This window comes from Scyliorhinus torazame, chromosome 22 (genome assembly GCF_047496885.1).
Source record: "Scyliorhinus torazame isolate Kashiwa2021f chromosome 22, sScyTor2.1, whole genome shotgun sequence".
NCBI classification, from domain to species: Eukaryota; Metazoa; Chordata; class Chondrichthyes; order Carcharhiniformes; family Scyliorhinidae; genus Scyliorhinus; species Scyliorhinus torazame.
In genome coordinates, this window is record NC_092728.1 from 95,435,539 (window position 1) to 95,461,825 (window position 26,287).

The 26,287-nt window shown below is 47.0% G+C and overlaps 1 protein-coding gene across 3 annotated transcripts in view; it reads left to right on the plus strand.

Annotated features, from left to right (window-relative positions):
- The window catches only part of gpr107 (G protein-coupled receptor 107), a 132,079-nt gene that overhangs the window by 53,091 nt on the left and 52,701 nt on the right, over positions 1-26,287 (plus strand). For all 3 annotated transcript variants that reach the window (XM_072488662.1, XM_072488664.1, XM_072488665.1), the window contains exon 14: positions 129-172. In XM_072488662.1, coding sequence (XP_072344763.1) covers positions 129-172 — 44 coding nt within the window. The remainder of the gene's footprint in view (positions 1-128; positions 173-26,287) is intronic.

A 26,287-nucleotide genomic window follows, 5' to 3' on the forward strand; every position in this document is an offset into this window, starting at 1 on the left:
AAAAATCTCCAGTATTGTAAACAGGAGCCTTGGTTTAATTAAATTTGTCTCCAGGCTTAATTTGACTCTGCAGCATTTTTCTCCAAGCTTGAGCACACTCTAATTGTTATTCATCATTGCACTCACAGGTCAATTAGGCATTTGCAAGAGATGTCAGCTCTCGATGGAAAAGGTAAGGAAGAATCTAGACATCGGAATGGTTGCTATGTAGGCAGTTTGAAACAGAACACTACCTCGGGATACAGCCAAAAATGGGACAGTGCAGGAGATACATCGGTGTGAGTGTAAAGTATCATAGAATGTGTTTTCGAAATCTACACCACATGAATTCAGGTTCTTTGATGCTGGCTTATCACTGAAATAATGGGCCAATGTGGAAAATATAGCTGGTTTAAAAAAAATTCCAGCAAATATCAGGATCATGCAGTTCATCCATAAAGACTGAATTGCAGGGGAAAAAAACAACGCATGTACAGGGATGGGAATGAAAAAATGGCTGGAAAATAAAAAGGCAGATTGTTTAACCCGGTTTTTTATGCTGTTTTGGACATTTGCAGTGATCTTAAAAGTAAAACAGTGCAGGGTATGTGAAACACAACGGGTGGGACTCATGCATTGTCTGTGGGCGATCAAAGTCCAACAACTCCTTTCCCCTAATACAACCTGCTCCCTTCTACTACCTTGTACATGCAGCCAATCTACAGGTCTGAACTGGGGCATTGCAAATAGGGTGTTAGAAATTATTCCAGCCAATCCTGTTCTGACTTGACATCCACCAATTGACCTTCCGTCAGGGGTCATGAATAGCAATTAGGGCCAAGAACCTTCCTCACTTCCCTGTTACCACCTCACCCCTTCCAAAACCCGAGACTACTGCTACAATCAGTCAATCGTTCTTCGCAACTGAGATATCAAACCTGCAATACCTGTGTTTGGCATGGTCAGTCCGTCACAGGATGAACTTGATAAATATGTAGAGGAGCTACTGCGGAACAGTTAACACGTTGGACATTCGAGTAACCAATTTTGCAGCAAAGTTATGAGATATCGGCCGTAACATGCAAACTCCGCACACACGGTCACCCAAGGCCGGAATCGGTCCCTTGTGCTGTGTGGCAGCAGTGCTAACCATTGTGCCACCGTGCCACTCTTGGGGGGCGGGAGACGTTGCGTGTGTGGAGGGTGTCCCATCCAAGGCTCAGCCTGTGTCTTTAAAATAGTTACTCTGAAGTTCGAAAGGCTGTTTTTCCTTTTAACTCTTTCAGAGTAGCTATGAGGGCAAAGCTGGCAGAACCAACCCAAGTTAACGATTTAAATCATTTTGTCGGGTGGTTTCCAGCCCAGCACAATTGTCCAGGGGAAGCTAGTCCTTCCTCACAATTGCCGGGTTAAACCCTTACATGGGAACTTCCAAGAGGGATTCCTCAGCTCATCATTGGGATAGGGAACCAGGACATTATGACTGAGGGTTAATTAACAAACTTCCCAACCTGGGGTATCTAAAAGAAGAGAAGGAAAATTAATCCAAGTTCTGGAATGTGCGTTAATAGCATACTCTTGCAATGCTGTGATTTATATTTGATTAACCATTACAATCAGCTTCTAATTTCCACATAAATTTTAAAATATATCATATGTTGGGATTGATGGCAAATTTGCTTTTACATAAAGGACTTGTCTATGGTAAAATTAGTTAATCCTGTGGATCAATATCTAATACTCGGCCATTTGAAGTGGATGGATTAAGCACCTTGAACTTTACCAATGTCCGACATTCCAGTTCTGGCATTTATGTCTGGGTGGGATGTGTGTTGTGGAAACATTTTCTTTAGCACCATGTGGCATTTTGACTTGGTTCCTGAAAGTGATCCTCTTCCACTTTTAGGTTGTGGTACTCAGTGTTACTGAAAGCCAGGGAGAATGCTGTGTTCACACGTCTTATTGATCCCATTTTCTTTTTGAAGCTGAAGATATGTCTTTCGCAAGATCAAATGCTGAAATATTTTTGACAGCATAGTGCTGTTATTTATTTTCAACTGCAGAACCAGTGCTGTTGTTCAGCTCCCTAATCGCAAATCCATTTGAGGAAATCTCACTCCCCATTGACTCTTTGCCTATCAACTCATTTGATCGTGCAGTGGGGAGAAAAATGAAGTGTTAGTCTCTGGTGGAGTTTCCCAGATTGTTTATGGTTTGTTGAGTGCTGAGCTGTATTTTGGATGCCAGGCGAGAGATTGAACGAGCAATTTATTTCTGTGGAGTATTGGGAGGGGGGCACAAGTGCAGGATCTATAGGGCAGTAAAAGTGCTTCACGGGTCCCAAACATATTGCAAAATTATACGATTTGGAAAACAAAATAGAATTTGTACTCCCCCCTTTCTCTGCCTGTGCTGAACTACGTTTTTGCGGTTCGTTGTCCTACTTTTCCTCCTTGTTCCTGAATGTAGATCTCTGCAGTTTATTTACCACTAAATCATTGTCGCAGTGGCTCTGCTTGACTGTCCAAGTGAATGTAACAGGAGAGATTCCTCCTTTTCTTCCCTCACTCTTGTCATTGACCAGCAATAGCGCGCAGTGGAAAATATCCTGTTGACCCGTTTTTCACAAAAGTGAAATGGGAGGAGCTTCAGACTGAAAGAATATTTTTGTGCATATCTATTCATCTCCTCTGCAAACATACTGGACTTGAGTAGTTTAGAAAAGTTTATTGTACATGTGCAAGTTAAGAGGCACAGTGTGTTGGTGCTCCATTGCTTTGCCCCATTATTTTCAACACATTAAATTCTTAACTTTGTGGAATTCTGGCTTCTTTAGCCAAATTTGAGACAGTTCGCAGGATCTGGTGAGAATTTGGATAATGCCCTCAGTGTAAGAACAACTGGTCCTCAGGGATTTAAAAAAAAATTATTTAACGGGATACAGGCACCACTATCTGGGGCAGCTTTTATTGCCCATCCCAAATTGCCCTTGAGAAGGTGGTGGTGCGCCGCCGCCTTGAACCGTCGCAGTCCATGTGGTGTAGGTACATCCACGGTGCTCCTACGGAGGGAGTTCCAGGATTTTGACCCAGCGACAACGAAGGAACGGCGATATATCTCCCAAGTCAGGATGGTGTGTGGCCCAGAGGGAAACCTGCAGGTGGCAGTGTTCCCATGCATCTGCGGGCCTTGTCCTTCTGGGTGGTAGAGGTCACGGGTTTAGAACGTGTTGTCGAAGGAACCTCGGTGAGTTGCTGCAGTGCATCTTGTTGATGGTACAGACGGCTGCCACTGTGCGCGTTGGTGGTGGAGGGAGTGGCTGTTGAAGGGGTGCCAATCAAGATAAGCAGAGCACCAGACTGGAAAGAATGAGGTGGTCGCTGGAAGAAAAGATAATAAATAGAATAGATTACGGAAGGACTGAAATGTGCAGCAATGATATTTGGTGCGAAAATCATTAAAGTGACCATGAACGATTGTGACAACAGAGAATCTCTAAAAACAAACACGGGAATCTTTTGATAGGCAAACCCCACCTTCTCATTACATTCTTCATTCATCCCCGTGTAGAAACACATCCATTCTGCTACCTATTCTATCAAATCTTTTACCTGTTAAATTAAAAGGTTTGATTTATTACTTTCTTTCCTTTGAATTTTCCATTTTAACTTAATTTTCAATGTGTTTCCCCTGATATTTAAATTCTTCTCTGTGGTGAGCAGGTTGCTTTGGTTTGCATCTTCAATTGAAACCCTTCCCATAATTGTTGAATTCAGTAAATGCATGGGTTTAGAGCATTGCACAGTTATTATTTACTCTGGAGGCGTGAATGATAATCTGGCTGCCTACAGAATTGATACTTCATGTATCAGATGATAATTCCCCTGTGTAAATTAACGTTTAAAAGGCGCCGCTACCCACTTCACCCTGTTCAAGTGCTTAAAAAAAGACGAACAACAGCACAGATTAATATGCAAATCGATTCCAGAAATTTTAAATGTTGATGGGATTGCTACAGATTCAACCTACAGCTGTCAAAATGAATTTCTCTCTCAAAAATAGGGCTTGTTCTGTTTTCCATGTAATCTTTGCAAGCTGAGAAGGAATTTTCCCACTCAAAATGGTTTGGTAACAGCACACAAGAAGATTTCTCATTTTGAGATTGTACAGCAGCACAATAGAATAAAAACTGAACAGGTTGGCACTCTGTTCATCAGAGAAGACTAAGGGGTGACTTGATAGAGCCTTTATGAGAAAGAAGGGATTCAATAGAGTAGCTGTAGAAAAGAAGCTTGCCCTCGTTGCAGTGCGACCAGAACAAGGTAGCCATAAATATGAGATAAGTCATTAATAAACCCATCAGGGAGTTCAGGAGAAACATCTGAACTTAGAGGGTGGTTTGAAGGGAGGATTCAAGACCATGTGTGAGATGAATAGCATAGGTGCATTTCAGGGAAGGCAGATAAGCACAGTGGAGAAAAAGGGAGAGAAGGATATGCTCATGGGGTTAGATGAAGAAAGGAGGCTTCTGGGTAGGATAAACACCAGTATAAACATGATGGACAGAGTGACCTTTTTTGTACTGTAATTACTTCAAAAACTGGTCTTTAAAAGTAAATAGGTTTCAGAAATGTATCAGTTATGGAATAGAATATCCATATCCATGGCAGAAGAGGCCAGTTGGCCCATCGAGTCTGCACCGACTCTCTGAAAGAGCACTCCACTTCCCCGCCTCATCCCAATAACCCCTCAACTTAACCTACGCATCCCTGGACACTTGAGGGGAAATTTAGCGTGGCTAATCCACCTAATCTGCACATCTTTGGACTGTGGGGGAAAAAACGGAGCACACGGAGGAAACGCACGCAAACATGGGGAGAAATTGCAGACGGTCACCCAAGGCCGGAATTGAACCCAGATCCCTGGTGCTGTGAGCCCCTTAACTCATACTTTATCTTCTCTAACCGCAGGAAGTCGTACAGGTCACCCAATCAAGCCGCTAACCCCCGGTGGCGATGCCGACCGCCACTCCAACAAAATTCGCCGCTGTGCAATCGGAGATGTGAGGGCCAAGACATCGGCCTTCCTCCTCTCCATGAGTTCCGGCTTCTCTGAAACCCCAAATATTGCCACCAAAGGGTCTGGGTCCACCTCCTCCTCCACTATCCTGGCTAAGACCACGAACACTCCCACCCAGATTCTTCCCAATTTTTCGCAACTCCAAAACATGTGCACAGGATTCGCTGGCCCCCACCCACACCCCTCACACTCATCTGCGACCCCCTGAAAGAACCCACTCATTCTCGCCCGATTCATATGCACCCTGCGCATCACCTTAAACTGTATCAGGCTCATCCTTGCACATGAGGAGGTCCCATTTACTCTTCGCAGTACCTCACTCCATACTCCCCAATTGATGTCCCCTCCAAACTCCCCTTCCATTTCTCCTTGATCTTCACCACCCGCTCACCTCCCTGCTTCCCCAGCCACTTGTGTATATATCCCCAATTCTTCCTTCCCTTCCACATCCAGAAGCAGCAGTCTCTCCAACAGGGTGTATCTCGGCAACCAAGGGAACCCCCTCCAGACCTTTTGTGCAAAGTCCCTAACCTGCAGATACCTGAACTCACTCCCCCTCGGCAGCTCCTTTTTAAAAAAAAAATTTTATTCCTTAAAGTTACAAAGCCAGTGTATAGAGTGGACAGACCAGGCCCTTAACCCACCTCTCTTATTGCTCCAAAAACCAATTCAAGTTCAAAATGTATCAGATTTGTGGTCCCCACAAAAGAGACCTAATAGATCTGCGCTGCCAAGAACAGGCATTACACCTGATCTTTGGCTTGATCTTAGCCAAAAGGTGCACTCAAAGCTGGCAATTTGCAGCTGGCTGACGTCACAAAACCAACTAATCAAATTAGTTAAAATGCTTTCTCGTACTCTTCTGACTCCCCTTGTTTGTTCTATACCCGCAAAAGTACAATTTTTTTTTTTTATTAAATATTTTATTGAAAATTTTTGGTCAACCAACACAGTACATTGTGCATCCTTTACACAATATTATAACAACACAAATAACAATGACCTATTTTATAAACAAAAAAAAAAAAGAATAAATAATAAATAACAAAAATGAAAACTAGCCCTAATTGGCAACTGCCTTGTCACAAGTAACACTCTCCAAAAATATAATTTAACAGTCCAATATATAAGTATCTGTAGCAACGACCTATACATACTATACAGTATATATTAACAACCTTGAGAGTCCTTCTGGTTCCTCCTTCCCCCCCCCGATCCTGGCCTGCTGCTGCTGCCTTCTTTTTCCCATTCCGTCTATCTTTCTGCGAGGTATTCGACGAACGGTTGCCACCGCCTGGTGAACCCTTGAGCCGACCCCCTTAGGACGAACTTAATCCGCTCTGGCTTTATAAACCCCGCCATGTCATTTATCCAGGTCTCCACCCCCGGGGGCTTGGCTTCTTTCCACATTAGCAATATCCTGCGCCGGGCTACTAGGGACGCAAAAGCCAAAACATCGGCCTCTCTTGCCTCCTGCACTCCCGGCTCTTGTGCAACCCCAAATATAGCCAACCCCCAGCTTGGTTCGACCCGGACTCCTACTACTTTTGAAAGCACCTTTGTCACCCCCATCCAAAACCCCTGTAGTGCCGGGCATGACCAAAACATATGGGTATGATTCGCTGGGCTTCTCGAGCACCTCGCACACCTATCCTCCACCCCAAAAAATTTACTGAGCCGTGCTCCAGTCATATGTGCCCTGTGTAATACCTTAAACTGAATCAGGCTTAGCCTGGCACACGAGGACGACGAGTTTACCCTGCTTAGGGCATCTGCCCACAGCCCCTCCTCGATCTCCTCCCCCAGCTCTTCTTCCCATTTCCCTTTTAGTTCATCTACCATAGTCTCCCCTTCGTCCCTCATTTCCCTATATATATCTGACACCTTACCATCCCCCACCCATGTCTTTGAGATCACTCTGTCCTGCACCTCTTGTGTCGGGAGCTGCGGGAATTCCCTCACCTGTTGCCTCGCAAAAGCCCTCAGTTGCATATACCTGAATGCATTCCCTTGGGGCAACCCATATTTCTCGGTCAGCGCTCCCAGACTCGCAAACTCCCCATCCACAAATAGATCTTTCAGTTGCGTTATTCCTGCTCTTTGCCACATTCCATATCCCCCATCCATTCCCCCCGGGGCAAACCTATGGTTGTTTCTTATCGGGGACCCCCCCAAGGCTCCAGTCTTTCCCCTATGCCGTCTCCACTGTCCCCAAATCTTCAGTGTAGCCACCACCACCGGGCTTGTGGTGTAGTTCCTCGGTGAGAACGGCAATGGGGCTGTCACCATAGCCTGTAGGCTAGTCCCCCTACAGGACGCCCTCTCTAATCTCTTCCACGCCGCTCCTTCCTCCTCTCCCATCCACTTACTCACCATTGAAATATTAGCGGCCCAATAATACTCACTTAGGCTCGGTAGTGCCAGCCCCCCCCTATCCCTGCTACGCTGTAAGAATCCCTTCCTCACTCTCAGGGTCTTCCCGGCCCACACAAAACCCATGATGCTCTTTTCAATCCTTTTAAAAAAAGCCTTCGTGATCACCACCGGGAGGCACTGAAACACAAAGAGGAATCTCGGGAGGACCACCATCTTAACCGCCTGCACCCTCCCTGCCATTGACAGGGATACCATATCCCATCTCTTGAAATACTCCTCCATCTGTTCCACCAACCGCGTTAAATTTAACCTATGCAATGTGCCCCAATTCTTAGCTATCTGGATCCCCAGGTAACGAAAGTCCCTTGTTACCTTCCTCAACTGTAGGTCCTCTATTTCTCTACTCTGCTCCCCTGGATGCACCACAAACAACTCACTTTTCCCCATGTTCAATTTATACCCTGAAAAATCCCCAAACTCCCCAAGTATCCGCATTATTTCTGGCATCCCCTCCGCCGGGTCTGCCACGTATAGTAGCAAATCGTCCGCATACAAAGATACCCGGTGCTCTTCTCCTCCCCTAAGTACTCCCCTCCATTTCTTGGAACCCCTCAACGCTATCGCCAGGGGCTCAATCGCCAGTGCAAACAATAATGGGGACAGAGGGCATCCCTGCCTTGTCCCTCTATGGAGCCGAAAATATGCAGATCCCCGTCCATTCGTGACCACGCTCGCCACTGGGGCCCTATACAACAGCTGCACCCATCTAACATACCCCTCTCCAAAACCAAATCTCCTCAACACCTCCCACAAATAATCCCACTCCACTCTCAAATGCTTTCTCGGCATCCATCGCCACTACTATCTCCGTTTCTCCCTCTGGTGGGGCCATCATCATTACCCCTAACAACCTCCGTATATTCGTGTTCAGCTGTCTCCCCTTCACAAACCCAGTTTGGTCCTCGTGGACCACCCCCGGGACACATTCCTCTATTCTCATTGCCATTACCTTGGCCAGGACCTTGGCATCTACATTTAGGAGGGAAATAGGTCTATAGGACCCGCATTGTAGCGGGTCCTTTTCCTTCTTTAAGAGAAGCGATATCGTTGCTTCAGACATAGTCGGGGGCAGTTGTCCCCTTTCCTTTGCCTCTTTAAAGGTCCTCATCAGTACCGGGGCGAGCAAGTCCACATATTTTCTATAGAATTCGACTGGGAATCCATCCGGTCCCGGGGCCTTTCCCGCCTGCATGCTCCTAATTCCTTTCACCACTTCTTCTACCTCGAATGTGCTCCCAGTCCCACCCTTTCCTGCTCTTCCACCTTGGGAAATTCCAGCCGATCCAAAAAGCCCATCATTCTCTCTCTCCCATCCGGGGGTTGAGCTTCATATAATTTTTTATAAAATGTCTTGAACACTCCATTCACTCTCTCCGCTCCCCGCTCCATCTCTCCTTCCTCATCCCTCACTCCCCCTATTTCCCTCGCTGCTCCCCTTTTCCTAAATTGGTGTGCCAGCAACCTGCTCGCCTTCTCCCCATATTCGTACTGTACACCCTGTGCCTTCCTCCATTGTGCCTCTGCAGTGCCTGTAGTCAGCAAGTCAAATTCTACATGTAGCCTTTGCCTTTCCCTGTACAGTCCCTCCTCCGGTGCTTCCGCATATTGTCTGTCCACCCTCAAAAGTTCTTGCAGCAACCGCTCCCGTTCCTTACTCTCCTGCTTCCCTTTATGTGCCCTTATTGATATCAGCTCCCCTCTAACCACCGCCTTCAACGCCTCCCAGACCACTCCCACCTGGACCTCCCCATTATCATTGAGTTCCAAGTACTTTTCAATGCACCCCCTCACCCTTAGACACACCACCTCATCTGCCATTAGTCCCATGTCCATTCTCCAGGGTGGGCGCCCTCCTGTTTCCTCCCCTATCTCCAAGTCCACCCAGTGTGGAGCGTGATCCGAAATGGCTATAGCCGTATACTCCGTTCCCCTCACCTTCGGGATCAATGCCCTACCCAGCACAAAAAAGTCTATTCGCGAGTAGACTATGGACATAGGAGAAAAACGAGAACTCCTTACTCCTAGGTCTGCTAAATCTCCACGGGTCTACACCTCCCATCTGCTCCATAAAATCTTTAAGTACCTTGGCTGCTGCCGGCCTCCTTCCAGTCCTGGACTTCGACCTATCCAGCCCTGGTTCCAACACCGTATTAAAATCTCCCCCCATTATCAGCTTTCCCATCTCTAGGTCCGGAATTCGTCCTAGCATCCGCCTCATAAAATTGGCATCATCCCAGTTCGGGGCATATACGTTTACCAAAACCACCGTCTCCCCCTGTAGTTTGCCACTCACCATCACGTATCTGCCCCCGTTATCCGCCACTATAGTCTTTGCCTCGAACATTACCCGCTTCCCCACTAATATAGCCACACCCCTGTTTTTCGCATCTACCCCGAATGGAACACCTGCCCCACCCATCCTTTGCGTAGCCTAACCGGGTCTATCAGTTTCAGGTGCGTTTCCTGTAACATAACCACATCTGCCTTAAGTTTCTTAAGGTGTGCGAGTACCCGTGCCCTCTTTATCGGCCCGTTCAGCCCTCTCACGTTCCACGTGATCAGCCGAGTTGGGGGGCTTCCTACCCCCCCCCCCCTTGTCGATTAGCCATCACCTTTTTCCAGCTCCTCACCCGGTTCCCACGCAGCTGTATCTCCCCCAGGCGGTGCCCCCCCGCCCATCCTCTCCCATACCAGCTCCCCCCTCTCCCCAGCAGCAGCAACCCAGTAATTCCCCCCTCCCACCCCCCCCCGCTAGATCCCCCGCTAGCGTAATTACTCCCCCCATGTTGCTCCCAGAAGTCAGCAAACTCTGGCTGACCTCAGCTTCCCCCCGTGACCTCGGCTCGCACCGTGCGACGCCCCCTCCTTCCTGCTTCTCTATTCCCGCCATGATTATCATAGCGCGGGAACCAAGCCCGCGCTTCTCCCTTGGCCCCGCCCCCAATGGCCAATGCCCCATCTCCTCCACCTCCCCTCCTCCCCCCATCACCACCTGTGGGAGAGAGAAAAGTTACCACATCGCAGGATTAGTACATAAAACCCCTCTTTGCCCCCCACATTCGCCCCACCACTTTGTTCGAACGTTCTTTTTAATAACCCGCTCATTCCAGTTTTTCTTCCACAATAAAAGTACACGCTTCATCCGCCGTCTCAAAGTAGTGGTGCCTCCCTCGATATGTGACCCACAGTCTTGCCGGTTGCAGCATTCCAAATTTTATCTTCTTTTTATGAAGCACCGCCTTGGCCCGATTAAAGCTCGCCCTCCTTCTCGCCACCTCCGCACTCCAGTCTTGATCAACGCGGATCACCGCGTTCTCCCATTTACTGCTCCGAGTTTTCTTCGCCCATCTAAGGACCATTTCTCTATCCTTAAAACGGAGGAATCTCACCACTATGGCTCTGGGAATTTCTCCTGCTCTCGGTCCTCGCACCATCACTCGGTATGCTCCCTCCACCTCCAACGGACCCGCCGGGGCCTCCGCTCCCATTAACGAGTGCAGCATCGTGCTCACATATGCCCCGACGTCCGCTCCCTCCACACCTTCAGGAAGACCAAGAATCCTCAGGTTCTTCCTCCTTGCGTTGTTTTCCAGTGCCTCCAACCTTTCCACACATCGTTTCTGATGTGCCTCCTGCGTCTCCGTCTTCACCACCAGGCCCTGTATATCGTCCTCATTCTCGGCTGCCTTTGCCTTCACGACCCGAAGCTCCCGCTCCTGGGTCTTTTGTTCCTCCTTTAGCCCTTCGATCGCCTGTAGTATCGGGGCCAACATCTCTTTCTTCATTTCCTTTTTGATCTCTTCAACACAGCATTTCAAGAACTCTTGTTGTTCAGGGCCCCATGTTAAACTGCCACCTTCCGACGCCATCTTGGTTTTTGCTTGCCTTCCTTGCCGCTGTTCTAAAGGATCCACTGCAATCTGGCCACTCTCTCCTCCTTTTTCCATCCGTATCCAGGGGGGATTCCCTTCTGGTTTACCGCACAGTGTTTTTAGCCGTCAAAATTGCCGTTGGGGCTCCTATCAAGAGCCCAAAAGTCCGTTTCACAGGGAGCTGCCGAAACGTGCGACTCAGCTGGTCATCGCCGCACCCGGAATTCGCAAAAGTACAATTAAAACAAACATGTGTTGAGTCATTTACCAGAAACAGTTCACTGTCTGTTCTTCGAAAATGCATTTAAGAACCCCCCCCCCTCTCCGGGTTCTGGGTGTTAATCCTGCTGCATTTCCAGAACTTGTGTTATGCAAATGAGCCTTTACTGAATGAAGAGGCTAATTAATGCGATGTGCAACTTGCACCCTTCTTGTGTGTATGCGCCTCTTATCCTGCTGAACTATAAAGCTGTTTAACTAATTTGATTGGCTGGTTTTGTAATGTTTGCCAGCTGTAAATTGTACTGAAATACAGCAGCCAATTTTCACGTAGCAAGGTCCCACAAACAGCAAGGAGAAAATAAGATAATTCTCCCCGTTTTTCCCATTTAGAAAAAAAACATCAAAAAATATTTTCCGTTTATATGTAAGAGTTCACATTACTTTTCAAATTCCACCTACTCTTTCCATATCTCCTGCCTACAAGCATCGCCTGATCTACCTCCCACATGTTCCCTCTATCTTGCTCCTGGAGGCAGCTCTGTGGGAGATCTATTAATAATTTAATGCATTTTTTTCGCAGTGCATAATACTTTTGTTGTGCAACCATGTATTGTCTGACTAAGTGTGAGCAATTTCACTGGACATCTGTTAGTTTTGTAAATAAGGTAGGTAAGAGAGGTAAAGTCGCCATAGTCCCAGATGACCGGAGGCTGCTTTCCCCTTTGAGGGGGAGAGCTGACTGGTGGTGATTTAACCTGAGGGTCACCACACGTCAGGCGAGGGGCACGGTTGAGAAGGCAGGTCCTTCATGAATAACCTCAGCCGGTACGGGGACTGAACCCACGCTGCTGGCCTCACTCTGCATCACAATCCAGCTGTCCAGGCTAAACCGGCCCCCAGTTTTGGAAATAAGGCTGATGGCACAGCATGTTGAATGTTGTGCCGGAGGAGTGCTTTAACGTAAGTTCCTGTCTGCAATTCCCCAAACACCGTGGGTTTCAAATCTCAGCTGCAGTACAGTAGAATGATTGAGGAGGAAAGCTTGAAGCACAGAGACTACTTGGCCTGCTTTCACAGATGTCTGGCGAAATGGTGAAGGCATGCCTGCAAGAATCAAGGCTCTCCTCAGTCCGGGGTGGCACACAGAGGGGGCTTTCTGAGGAAAGGGATAAAATTCTGAGTAATCTGACCTTTTCTTCACTACATGAGCTTTCCTCTGCCTTCACCAGCAGCTAATTAATAATACCATTCTGCACTAAATCTCTAGGTAGTCCAGAGTGGCTGATGCTTGTATTTTCCTTCATTGCATTTTGAATTTCCAAACCTCTGCAAAACTCGTCCTGTTTGAAAACTCCCCATTCAGGAAAACATCAGCTGCCTCTCTGAGCAGCTTGTCAGAGCTCTACTGATAGACAAGCCTCCATTTTAAGATCCCATGATGGGAGTCTGCCAATCATTGTGGGGCTCGGAGTTTGTTTTCTCTCTCTCTCTTGTGCACTGTGGGATTTGTAGTAGGAACACAAGTTGTGGAAAAGTGAATGCCAACCTTATGGAGATGTGTCCGGGTCTGTCAACAGAGCCTAGAACTGGTTCCAGTGAGTGGGAAGCTGGGCTGTCTGGTCTTTTTTTTTTCAATTCTTTCACGGTATACAGGCATCTCTGGCAAAGCCAGCATTTATTGCCCATCCCTAATTGTCCTTGGGATGCCGGTGATGAGCCCCTTCTTGAACTGCTGCAGGCGATGTGGTGTAGGTACACCCACTGTGCTCTTAGGAAGGGAGTTCCAGGATTTTGACCTCGTGAAGGGACAACAGTATAATTTCCAAATCAGGATGGTGGGTGGTTTGGCGGGGACCTTGCAGGTTGTGGTGTTCCCATGCATCTGATGCCCTTGTGCTAGCTTCTACATGGTTCAGGAAGGTGCAGTCATCACCTGATATGAAGCAGACCGTTGCCAAGAGTTGCGCTGGAGTCCAGAGAGTAAACTGTGACAATAGTTAGGTTTCATGAAAGCTCCAGGGATTTATAGTCAAAGGCTGAGAATATATTTAAAAATATTACACTAAATTTCCAGTTGAGAGACAGGAGCTGTAAGCTATAGAGTACGGTGAGCAATCAACATCATTACTGAAAGTAGTTTGAGATTTTTTGAACAATTTAATTGCATGCTCTTCTGGGAGATGTTTTTTGTTCATTGGCTGGATAGAAGCAAATGCAAAAATTATGTCTGTGAGTATGTCAATTTACTGCATTTGTTCCATAGACTGAAAAGGTTAAATGACTGTCAGTTCCAATGGTAGATCTGCAATTGCTGCATCTCCTTTCCAGCACTAACGGTCAGTATTATATTACAGATGAAGTGTCTTTGTGGGGACAGCAGAGCCCTGTTAGAATTCCAGTCACTCCATCCTGCAGCTGCTGTGTTCTGCTTGAAAGGCGATCATTAGGTTTGAAGCTTTTTGGCACATGCCAAAGGCAGAGATCTTTTTGCGCACCAGCCTTCCGCTTAATAAATGCAGCACTCTGTTACAATATAATGGCCAACGTAGCCGGGAACTCTCCCAGACTGGCTGCTTTGTGATGAGATCTCTCTGCTACCCAAGACATGATGCAAACATGCATTTAGTTTTTTGATTGCTTTTAGTCTAAGCAGTTGGTTAAAAGCTTTACATATGGATGTAAAGCGTACTCAATAATTTAAAACCAAAATATGCGCTTCTCTGTGGTTTCTCTGCTCAGCACACCCCCACCCCCCAATTTTTGTGGACACATTGTTGATTGCTGAGTACTGGAACCTGTCAGGACCACACCCATGTAGCCATTCTTTGTGTTTGAGCCTGGGCTGCAACGTACCACAGCTACGTACGTCTACACATGTGCATTTTCCACTGGGGTACAATACACTCCAGTCGAGAGGACCAGGACCAACTTATCTCTCTTTTTTTGTGTTTTCTAATTGGTTTTCTCACCAATTGCCATTCCGCAAAAATTACCTACCAGAAAGAAAGTTACAATATAATGGCCAACGTAGCCGGGAACTTTCCCAGACTGGCGGCTTTGTGATGAGATCTCTCTGCTACCCAAGACATGATGCAAACATGCATTTAGTTTTTTGATTGCTTTCTGTCTAAGCAGTTGGTTAATAGCTTTACATATGGATGTAAAGCGTACTCAATAATTTAAAACCACAAAAAAGAAAGTTTACCTAAAACGGGAAAACCCCATTTTGACAGTTCCCTTCCCAACTGAGTCTTGCTCATGGCTTCACCCTCAAAAAAGAACATTGCTGCCAAGACATTGCTGCCAAGACACAACTTTGCCACTGGTGTTGTGTTCCCACAGGCCTGCGCACCAACAGTGTGAATCAGTAAACAGCGCCATGGGAAGTCAACTACTTCCTAAATAAGTAACATGCGCACCACAAACATTCATCTGATCCTGCAGGATTGTTTTTTTTAATAACTTTTTATTCTACTCCTTTTTCACATTTTCTCCCAAATTTACACCCACCAACAATAAACAATAATCAGCAGCGAATGCAATCTTAATCCCCATACCAATAACAACAATCCCATCCTTCCATCAAACCCCCAAGCAGCAGCCCGCATGTTAACATAAACAAATAGGACTTCCGGTGGCGTGGGCGAGCATGGCGGCCGCAAAAAAAAAAGAGCTCCCGCCGGTGGCCGCGATTCGTGGTGATTTCGGGGAAATCCCTGAGACCTCACGCACTCCCCGACTATCGTCGGCCTTTGGGGCCGCCGCCAGCGGGGTCGGTTTAAAAGCCGGCGAAGAACCCCGCGCGGGTGGCGGGCGGCGGGGGTTGAGGCGCCGGGCCCGGCAGGTCAGAGCAGCGGGGGCGGAGCTACGAAGAGGGCGAGGCGGCAGGCCCGAGGCCCGAGCGTCATGTAGGGAGAGTGCTCCATGTCGGATGGCTCCCACCTAGGAAGAAGAAGGTTGAAGCCTGGTCCCAGGTGAATGTAGAGGAGAAAGAAAGAAGATTTAAGGCAGTTTGGTAAAAGTTTTTTTTTTCTCAAAAAAGAAGAATGTCAGATTGATGAAGGGCAGGAGGGTGAAGGGGGAGAGAGGAGAAAGGAAAAAAGATAAAAAAACAATAAGCCGCTAAAAGATGCAAAAAGCGTCAAAAAAAGGAGGAAAAGCGGGTTCGCCGCCGAAGGAGAAGACGAGCCAAAGCAAAAGTGTTGACAGGATGGCGGAAGCCGACTGCAAGGCGGGGCCGCACTACTTACGGTGGAGAAGATGACCGAGGTGATGGTGGTGGAGCTGGAAAAACGTTTGGTGAGGCACATGGAGATCCTGAGGAAAGAGATGGTGGTCGTGGTGAGGTCATTGTTGGAGGAGGCAATCGGCCCGATCAGGGTGGAGGTGGCAAAGGCATTGGCCGAGGTGAGAGAGCAGGGCGAGAAGATGAAGGAGGTGGAGGAGGCCGTGACACGACACAGCGACCAGGTCACCTCGATGGGGGACGAGCTGCGGAGGGTGGTGGAGGTTAACAGAGGGCTCCGAGCAAAGCTGGAAGTCTTGGAAAACCACTCAAGGCGGCACAATTTGAGAATTGTGGGCTTGCCCGAAGGGACAGCGGGCCCAAGGCCAACGCAATACTTCGCGAAGAAGTTGGTGGAGCTGATGGGGGAGGGTGAGAACCCCACCCTGTACGAGCTAGACAGAGCTCATCGGTCATTAAGGCCGAAGCCCAAAGTGAACGAGCCGCCAAGTGCAGTAATTATCTGCTTCCATAAGTTTTGCCTGAAGGAGAAAGTATTAAGCTGGGTGAAGCAGAAGCGTGAGGTGCTGTGGGATGGTACTGCGGTTCGGATCTACCAGGACTGGACGGTGGAGTTGGCAAAAAGATGAGCGCCGAGTGAAGGCGGCTTTGTACAAGAAGGGGGTGCGATTTGGTGTGGTGTACCCGGCGAAGTTGAGAGTAACATATAACGCCAAAGACTTTTATTTTGAGGCAGCTGAGGCGTTCGTGAGGGCAGAAGGCTTGGGACAGACGTGAAGAGCGGAACTGGAAGAGAGACTGTTGACTGTGTTTGAGCGGCTGGAAAATGTACAAATGTTACAACTTTCTTTTTACTGATTTGTATTGAAATTTACTTCTCTTTGCATTGTTACAGAGTTCAAGTTAATGGTGTTCTGTGTTGCGACGATTAAATGTTATGTTAGTGAATTGTAGGGGTTGGATTGTTGGGTTTGTTTTGGTGTTTCTCTGGGCGGAAGGGGGCGAGAGGTATTGGCAGGGGGAGCCATCCGCGCTAGCTAACTAGAGTCAGTTAGTGAACGGGGGTGAGGTGAGAGGAGGACTGCGGACGTTGGAGCCTGGATAGCAGGCTTCAATGGGCCTACGAGGCGAGCAAGACGGGGTGGAGGGAGGGATGTTGGGGGATGTTTTTGTAGGGGGGGTTCTTGGGAGGGGGGGAAGGGGTTCGATGTTAACAATGGACAGGGGCGGGTCAGGCTTATGGGGCAGAGCCTGGTGGTATGGTGATGGTGGATAAGGAAGGTGGGGGGGGGGGGGGGGGGGGGGTGAGAGACCCCCAGTAAGGATAATCACGTGGAACGTGAGAGGGCTAGGAGGTCCGGTCAAGAGGTCAAGGGTGCTTGTACATCTTAAAAGTTTGAAAACCGATGTAGCAATGCTGCAGGAGACTCACTTGATGGTGAAGGACCAGTTGAGACTTAAAAAGGGCTGGATTAGTCAGGTGTTTCACTCCGGATTTGATGGAAGGGCTCGAGGGGTAGCGGTGCTGGTCAGCAAAAGGGTACGCTTCCAGATGGAGAAGGTGGTGGCAGATCAGGGGGGTAGATATGTGATTGTGACAGGGGCATTGGAGGGGAGATTAGTGGCGCTGTGAAGTGTATACAGTCCCAATTGGGACGATGTGGGATTCGCGAGGAAGGTGTTTGGGGCTATTCCCGACTTAGACACGCATGAGCTGATTGTGGGGGGGGACTGGAACCTGGTGCAGGAGCCAAGGTTGGACAGATCACGGCCGTGCTCGCTGGTCCCATCAGGGGGGGCGAAGGCGCTGGCTGGGCTAATGGTGGAAATGGGAGGGGTGGACCCTTGGAGGTTCCTGCACCCAAGGGAACGGGAGTATTCGTTTTTCTCAGCGGTCCATAAGGTATACTCGCGGATCGACTTTTTTGTGGTGGGGAAGGCTTTGCTGGCTGGAGTCAAGGGGTCGGAATACTCTGCAATTGCAGTGTCAGATCACGCTCCACATTGGGTGGATATGGTGCTAGAGAAAGGGGGCAGCGCAGAGACCGGGGTGGAAACTGGATGTGGGGCTTTTGGGGAACCAAGTATTCTGTGAGAAAATTGAAAAGGTAATTAAGGAATATGTAGGTTTCAATTGTACGGGTGAGGTGTCGAAGGCATTCGTCTGGGAGGCTCTAAAGGCGGTGGTGAGAGGTGAGGTAATTTTGTTTAAGGCTAGGGTGGATAAGGAGGAGAGGTTGGAGCGGCAGAGGGTAATAGATGAAATGTTGGAGGTAGATAGGAGGTATGCAGAGGATGGGGACCCGGCGAAGCTGGAAAAGAGGAAGGAACTACAGGCGAGCTTCGACCGACTGTCCACCAGGAAGGCGGTGCGCCAACTGAGGCGAGCAAGGGGTGCAGTTTATGGGCGTATGTTAGCAGGTCAGCTCCGGAGGGAGGCAGCGGCAAGGGAAATTCTTCAGGTGAAGGATAGGGCAGGGAAGTTGGTGGTGGCCCCAGTGCTGATTAACAAGGTTTTTGAGGAATTTTATGAGAGGTTGTACAAGCCAGAGCCACTCGGGGGAGACCGTGAGATGCAGGAATTTCTCGATGGGTTGGAGTACCCGAGGTTAGGGGAGGGGGTAGGGCTACATTAGAAGGAGCAATAGTGGAGCAGGAGATAAAGGATGCGATTGGGAGGATGCAGTCGGGGAAGGTGGCAGGGCCGGATGGGTTTCCGGTGGAATATTATAAAAACATTTAAGGATAGGTTGGCACCCCTGATGGTGGGGATGTTTGAGGAGGCGATAGGGAAGGGGGTGTTGTCGCAAACTTTGGGCAACTAAAAAAATATCAGTTCGAGGTATTTCTCTCTCCACCATGGGACGAGACAGGGATGTCCTATGTCCCCCCCCTGCTGTTGCACTTGCGATTGAGCCGTTGGCCATCGCATTGAGAAGTTCGGGAGCATGGAAAGGAATAGTGCGGGGGACGGGGGGGATAGAGCATAGGGTGCCCTTATATGCCGACGACTTGCTGCTGTATGTGTCGGAGCCGAGTGCGTCGATAGGAGGAATATTGGAGCTACTGCGGGTATTTGGGTCTTTCTCGGAGATTAGTGAGAGTTTTATGCTGTGGCAACAAGTTTGTGAAATAAGAGCAAAGTTACAAAGAAAAGTTCTTGTCATTGAGAAGCTAGGATGAAGGCCAAAGGCCCAGAATGCAATGGGCCAAGGTTGAAAACAGTGATAAAGAATGTGAGGCAAATTAATTTGTATTTGCAGAGTGTAGAACTTAGTTTTCAAAAACCTGTAACTTTTGGTCAAGGGCCAACACCTGAAACTTACTTGAGCATCACTTCCCTGAACCTACTTCAATGCAACCTTGTGCATAGTAACAATACCAATTGTGCATATTTTACATCTAAAAAGTGAAAAAGTTTTTGAATTTTCAGTGTTATCTTCTGATCTTTCTCTGTGGTGTGTGCTTCTATGTCTAGCTGTCTCCATACCTGTGTCTATTTTAGTGTTTGATTTGTGTTTCACTCAATAATTGAGCGGAGGGGTTACATGAAGCCTGTGTCTCGATTCTTAGCCAGTGGCTCAGCAATGCCCTCTTCTTTCTCATTTCTGTGTGTCTGTTTGTGTATAAGTCTGGCTATATGCAGTGGCCACTGATACTGAGGAGACTGGATACCATAGAATCCCTACAGTGCAGAAGGAGGCTATTCAGCCCATCAAGTCTGCACCGACCCTCCAAAAGAGCACCCTATTTAGGCACACTCACCCTGCCCTATCCCCTCAACCCCGTAACCCCAACCAATCGACACATCTTTGGACACTAAGGGGAAATTTAGCATGGCCAATCCACCTAACCTGCACATCTTTGGACTGTGGAAGGAACACGGAATACCCGGAGGAAACCCACACAGACACTGGGAGAACCTGGAAACTCCACAGTCACCCAAAGGCAGAATCGAACCTGGATCCCTGGCACTGAGGCAGCAGTGCTAACCATTGTGCCGCTCCCTAGAAGGTGGCCCTTCATGAATAACCTCAGCTGGTACAGAAATTGAACCCGCGCTGTTGATCTCGTTCTGCATCACCAACCAACTGTCCAGCCAACTGAGCTAAACTGGGCCACGTCCTTCTTGATAGATGCATTTTGTTAAATCATCAGTTAAAGCTTTGGCTTGAGATTTATATTAAACATTCATTAGTTTTAAACAAGGAGCATTGCGCATTTTGACTTTACAGATATTCAAAACTTGCTGAATGAACAAACTTGAAATTCCAGCTCTCGATCCATCAGCAGAAAGGTTTGGCACATTGCACATTCTAGACAGGATTCGCAACACTTGCAAGCATGAGGACAATGAATGTGGGACGGGGGCGGGGGGGGAGGTAAATCATCCTGTGTGCAGCAGTTGTGTCAGGGGGCAGTATTGGCAGCTGCAAAGCAGCAGGTATGACCAGAAACAAATAGATTAAGGGCCCCAGTGGAATCTTGTAAAAAGCGTATCTGGCCTCCAGACTGAATGAGTAGCCCAATTGCAGATCATTGAAATAACAGCAAAAAGTGCTAGAAATTTAGCACTCAGCTGGTCAGGCAGCATCTGTGGAGAGAAAAAGTAATTAACATTTCAGGTCAAGATTACCTTTCATCAAAACTTTCATCAGTTCTAATAAAGGAACATCTCGACCTGAAACGTTAAATTTGTAGCTCCCGCAGTATTTTACTTTTGGGGTAGATCATTGGAAGATGGGAGCATGCAGAATAGTAAGCTGCTCTATAATTTTGACGGTTGCCTTTATGAAAATGACTGCCTTCAGAAATTGTGCTGTTGAGGTTCTGACCAAATAGATCCACAGCAAATTGCTGAGGGGTCTGCTTGAGACATGTGCCGCTGATTGTTGCATTACCGTTACTATTCACAATATGTAGTTTCATCTATTTTAAACTTACTTGTCAGTACGATGTGATGCAAGTGTGCAGGGAATGTGCTAACTTTCGGCCGCAGCTCAGCAGTGGCAATGTCAGGCAGTCTGCTTTGACACATGATGAAAATCTCCTGACAGCTCAAGCCAAAATGATGGATTAGGATAAACATGGAACTAAGGATAAGTTTCTGTCCATCATGGTAACCTTTCAGATTTTGCGAGCATTTGTATTGTGGAATATGGCATCTTCCTTGCTTTCCCCTTCTGTCCCAAAAATTAATTTATGATGAGCATTTGGTAAGTAAGACAGAAGAAGAAGGAATATGACCTGGATGCACTCAACTGTGTCCTTCAGGACTATCATCAGCAGAGCTCGACAGCATCCTGGCTGTTGGAGAAAGGTACCTGGTAAGATGTAGGTAAAACAACTTCCCAAATTAGTAAGAACATGGGGTGGTGGGGAGGGCAGGAGGGGAATCCAGACTGGAAAAGTCTTAAGACCATAAGACATAGGAGCGGAAGTAAGGCCATTCGGCCCATCGAGTCCACTCCACCATTCAATCATGGCTGATTTCAACTCCATTTACCCGCTCTCTCTCCATAGCCCTTAATTCCTCGAGAAATCAAGAATTTATCAACTTCTGTCTCAAAGACACTCAACGTCCCGGCCTCCACCTCCCTCTGTGGCAATGAATTCCACAGACCCACCACTCTCTGGCTGAAGAAATGTCTCCTCATCTCTGTTCTAAAGTGACTCCCTTTTATTCTAAGGCTGCGCCCCCGGGTCCTAGAAATTGTAGAAACAATTTCCCTACATCCACCCTATCTAAGCCATTCATTATCTTGTAAGTTTCTATTAGATCTCCCCTCAACCTCCTAAACTCCAATGAATATAATCCCAGGACCCTCAGACGTTCATCGTATGTTAGGCCTACCATTCCTGGGATCATCCGTGTGAATCTCCGCTGGACCCGCTCCAGTGCCAGTATGTCCTTCCTGAGGTGTGGGGCCCAAGATTGCTCACCGTATTCTAAATGGGGCCTAACTAATGCTTTATAAAGCTTCAGAAGTACATCCCTGCTTTTATATTCCAAGCCTCTTGAGATAAATGACAACATTGCATTTGCTTTCTTAATTACGGACTCAACCTGCAAGATTACCTTTAGAGAATCCTGGACTAGGACTCCCAAGTACCTTTGTACTTCAGCATTATGAATTTTGTCACTGTTTAGAAAATAGTCCATGCCTCTATTCTTTTTTCCAAAGTGCAAGACCTCTCACTTGCCCACGTTGAATTTCATCAGCCATTTCTTGGACCACTCTCCTAAACTGTCTAAATCTTTCTGCAGCCTCCCCACCTCCTCCATACTACCTGCCCCTCCACCTATCTTTGTATCATCAGCAAACTTAGCCAGAATGCCCCCAGTCCCGTCATCTAGATTGTTAATATATAAAGAGAACAGCTGTGGCCCCAACACTGAACCCTGCGGGACACCACTCGTCACCGGTTGCCATTCCGAAAAAGAACCTTTTATCCCAACTCTCTGCCTTCTGCCTGACAGCCAATCGTCAATCCATGTTAGTACCTTGCCTCGAATACCATGGGCCCTTATTTTACTCAGCAGTCTCCTGTGAGGCACCTTATCAAAGGCCTTTTGGAAGTCAAGATAGATAACATCCATTGGCTCTCCTTGGTCTAACCTATTTGTTATCTCTTCAAAGAACTCTAACAGGTTTGTCAGGCACGACCTCCCCTTACTAAATCCATGCTGACTTATCCTAATCCGACCCTGCACTTCCAAGAATTTAGAAATCTCATCCTTAATAATGGATTCTAGAATCTTACCAACAACCAAGGTTAGGCTAATTGGCCTATAATTTTCCATCTTTTTCCTTGTTCCCTTCTTGAACAGGGGGGTTACAAGAACGATTTTCCAATCCTCTGGGACTTTCCCTGACTCCAGTGATTTTTGAAAGATCAGAACTAACGCCTCCACTATTTCTTCAGCTATCTCCTTTAGAACTCTAGGATGTAGCCCATCTGGGCCCGGAGATTTATCAATTTTTAGACCTCTTAGTTTCTCTAGCACTTTCTCCTTTGTGATGGCTACCATATTCAACTCTGCCCCCTGACTCTCCGGAATTGTTGGGATATTACTCATGTCTTCTACTGTGAAGACTGACGCAAAGTACTTATTTGGTTCCTCGGCTATTTCCTTGTCTCCCATCACAAAATTACCAGTGTCATTTTGGAGCGTCCCAATGTCAACTTTTGCCTCCCGTTTGTTTTTAATGTATTTAAAGAAACTTTTACTATCATTCCTAATGTTACTGGCTAGCCTACCTTCATATTTGATCCTCTCTTTCCTTATTTCTCTCTTTGTTATCCTCTGTTTGTTTTTGTAGCCTTCCCAATCTTCTGACTTCCCACTATTTGCCACATTATAGGCTTTCTCTTTTGCTTTGATGCATTCCCTAACTTCCTTTGTCAGCCGTGGCTGCCGAATCCCCCCTCTGATAACCTTTCTTTTCTTTGGGATGAACCTCTGTACTGTGTCCTCAATTACTCCCAGAAACTCCTGCCATTGCTGTTCTACTGTCTTTCCCACTAGGCTCTGCTCCCAGTCGATTTTCGTCAGTTCCTCCCTCATGCCCTGTAGTTACCTTCATTTAACTGTACCACCTTTACATCTGATTCTACCTTCTTTCTTTCAAATTGGAGATTGAATTCTACCATATTATGATCACTGCCTCCTAAGTGCTCCCTTACTTTAAGATCTTTAATCAAGTCTGGCTCATTACATAACACTAAGTCCAGAATGGCCTGTTCCCTCGTGGGCTCCATCACAAGCTGTTCCAAAAAGCCCTCCTGTAAACATTCAATGAATTCCCTTTCCTTGGGTCCACTGGCAGCATTATTTACCCAGTCCACCTGTATATTGAAGTCCCCCATGATCACTGTGACCTTGCCTTTCTGACATGCACTTTCTATTTCGTGGTGCATTTTGTGCTCCCGGTCCTGACCACTGTTAGGAGGCCTGTACATAACTACCATTATGGTTTTTTTGCCTTTGTGGTTCCTCAACTCTACCCACACAGACTCCACATCATCTGACCCTATGTTGTTTAGTGCTATTGATTTAATTTCATTGCTAATTAACAAGGCAACCCCGCCCCCTCTGCCTACCTCTCTGTCTTTTCGATAGGTTGTGAATCCCTGGATGTTTAAATGCCAGTCCTGAACCCCCTGCAACCATGTCTCTGTGATGCCTACCACATCATACCTGCCAGTCACAATCTGGGCCACAAGCTCATCTACCTTGTTCCGTACACTGCGCGCATTTAAATATAGCACCTTTAATTCTCTATTGACCGTCCCTTTTTGTTTTCTTAGTGTGGTGGACCTTGGTTTACTGAGCCTTTCCATACACTGTGTCATATTTTGTGGGATGGGGACTATCATAACCTCTCCTGAGTTTTGTCTTTTCGTGTTTTTTTGTATTCCTAAGCAGCTACGCTTCCCACTGATTACTTCACCTCTTGGTCCCCTGACTTTCCCTTCCCCCCCCAATCTTTAGTTTAAAGTCCTATTGACCACCCTATTTACTCTTTTCACCAGAATACTGGTCCCAGCTCGGTTCAGGTGGAGTCCATCCCAACGGTATATGTTCCCCCTGTCCCAAAACTGATGCCAGTGTCCCATGAAAGGGAACCCCTCTTTCCCACACCAGTCTTTCAGCCACGTGTTAACTTCCCTTATTCTTGCCTCCCTATGCCAATTTGCACGTGGCTCGGGCAGTAATCCGGAGATTATGAATGACCCTTGAGGACCTGTTTTTTAATTTGAATCCTAGCTCTTTATAATCTCTAAACACGTCCTCTTTCCTAGACTTGCCTATGTTGTTGGTACCGACATGGACCACAACAACTGGATCCTCCCCCTCCCTCTCCAGTATCCTTTCAAGCCGGTCAGAGATGTCCCGCACCCTAGCACCGGGCAGGCAACATACCATGCAGGACTCTTTATCCTGCTCACAAAGGATACTATCTATCCCCCTGATAATAGAATCCCCTACAACTACAACTTGCCTATTTACTCCCTCCCCTTGAATGGCCTGCTGAACCATGGTGCCCTGGTCAGCTGACTCATCCTTCCTGCAGCCCTGTTCGCCATCCACACAGGGAGCAAGTGCCTCATACCTGTTGGACAGAGTCAAGGGCTGAGGCTCCTGAGTTCCTGACTGCTGGTTCCTTTTACCTGCCTGACTTGCAGTGTTATTACAGAGTAAAGATGAATTCAGTTTCTAATTTAGATTAATTCATTAAACAGAGAAAAAAAATCAGCTGGTGGTTTCTGTAAGAACCCCGCTAATGCTAAATACGAAGATATCCCAAAACCTACAAGGGTAACTTGGAACACCGGTTCTTTTTAAAAAAAATATATTTTATTCAAGTTTTTTGGCCAAACATAACAATACGTAGTGTTTCTTTTACACAACAATAAAGCAATATAAATAACCGTGGCCAGTTTTAAACAAATAAATATATAATATATAAACAAAAACAAAAAACAAAACTGAATGGCAACTGCCTTGTCCAAAATAAATACTCTCCAAAAATACAATCCAACAATCCAATATACAATTACATATACCAAATACCTATACATATACAATAACATCCCTGAGAGTCCGTCCGTTCTCTCTTTCCCCCCCCCCCGGGTTGCTGCTGTTGTCTACTTCTTTTCCATTCCCTCTATCTTTCTGTGAGGTAGTCGACGAACGGTTGCCACCGCCTGGTGAACCCCTGAGCCGAACCCCTTAACACGAACTTAATCCGTTCTAACTTTATGAACCCTGCCATATTGTTTATCCAGGTCTCCACCCCCGGGGGTTTGGCTTCCTTCCATATTTTTTTTTTTTATAAATATTTTATTGAAAATTTTTGGTCAACCAACACAGTACATTGTGCATCCTTTACACAATATTATAACAACACAAATAACAATGACCTATTTTATAAACAAACAAAAAAAAAAATGAATAAATAATAAATAACAAAAATGAAAACTAACCCTAATTGGCAACTGCCTTATCACAAGTAACACTCTCCAAAAATATAATTTAACAGTCCACTATATAATTATCTGTAGCAACGACCTATACATATTATACAGTATATATTAACAACCCTGAGAGTCCTTCTGGTTCCTCCTCTTCCCCCCCCGCCCCACCCCCGATCCTGGGCTGCTGCTGCTGCCTTCTTTTTTCCATTCCATCTATCTTTCTGCGAGGTATTCGACGAACGGTTGCCACCGCCTGATGAACCCTTGAGCCGACCCCCTTAGAACGAACTTAATCCGCTCTAGCTTTATAAACCCTGCCATGTCATTTATCCAGGTCTCCACCCCCGGGGGCTTGGCTTCTTTCCACATTAACAATATCCTGCGCCGGGCTACTAGGGACGCAAAGGCCAAAACATCGGCCTCTCTCGCCTCCTGCACTCCCGGCTCTTCTGCAACCCCAAATATAGCC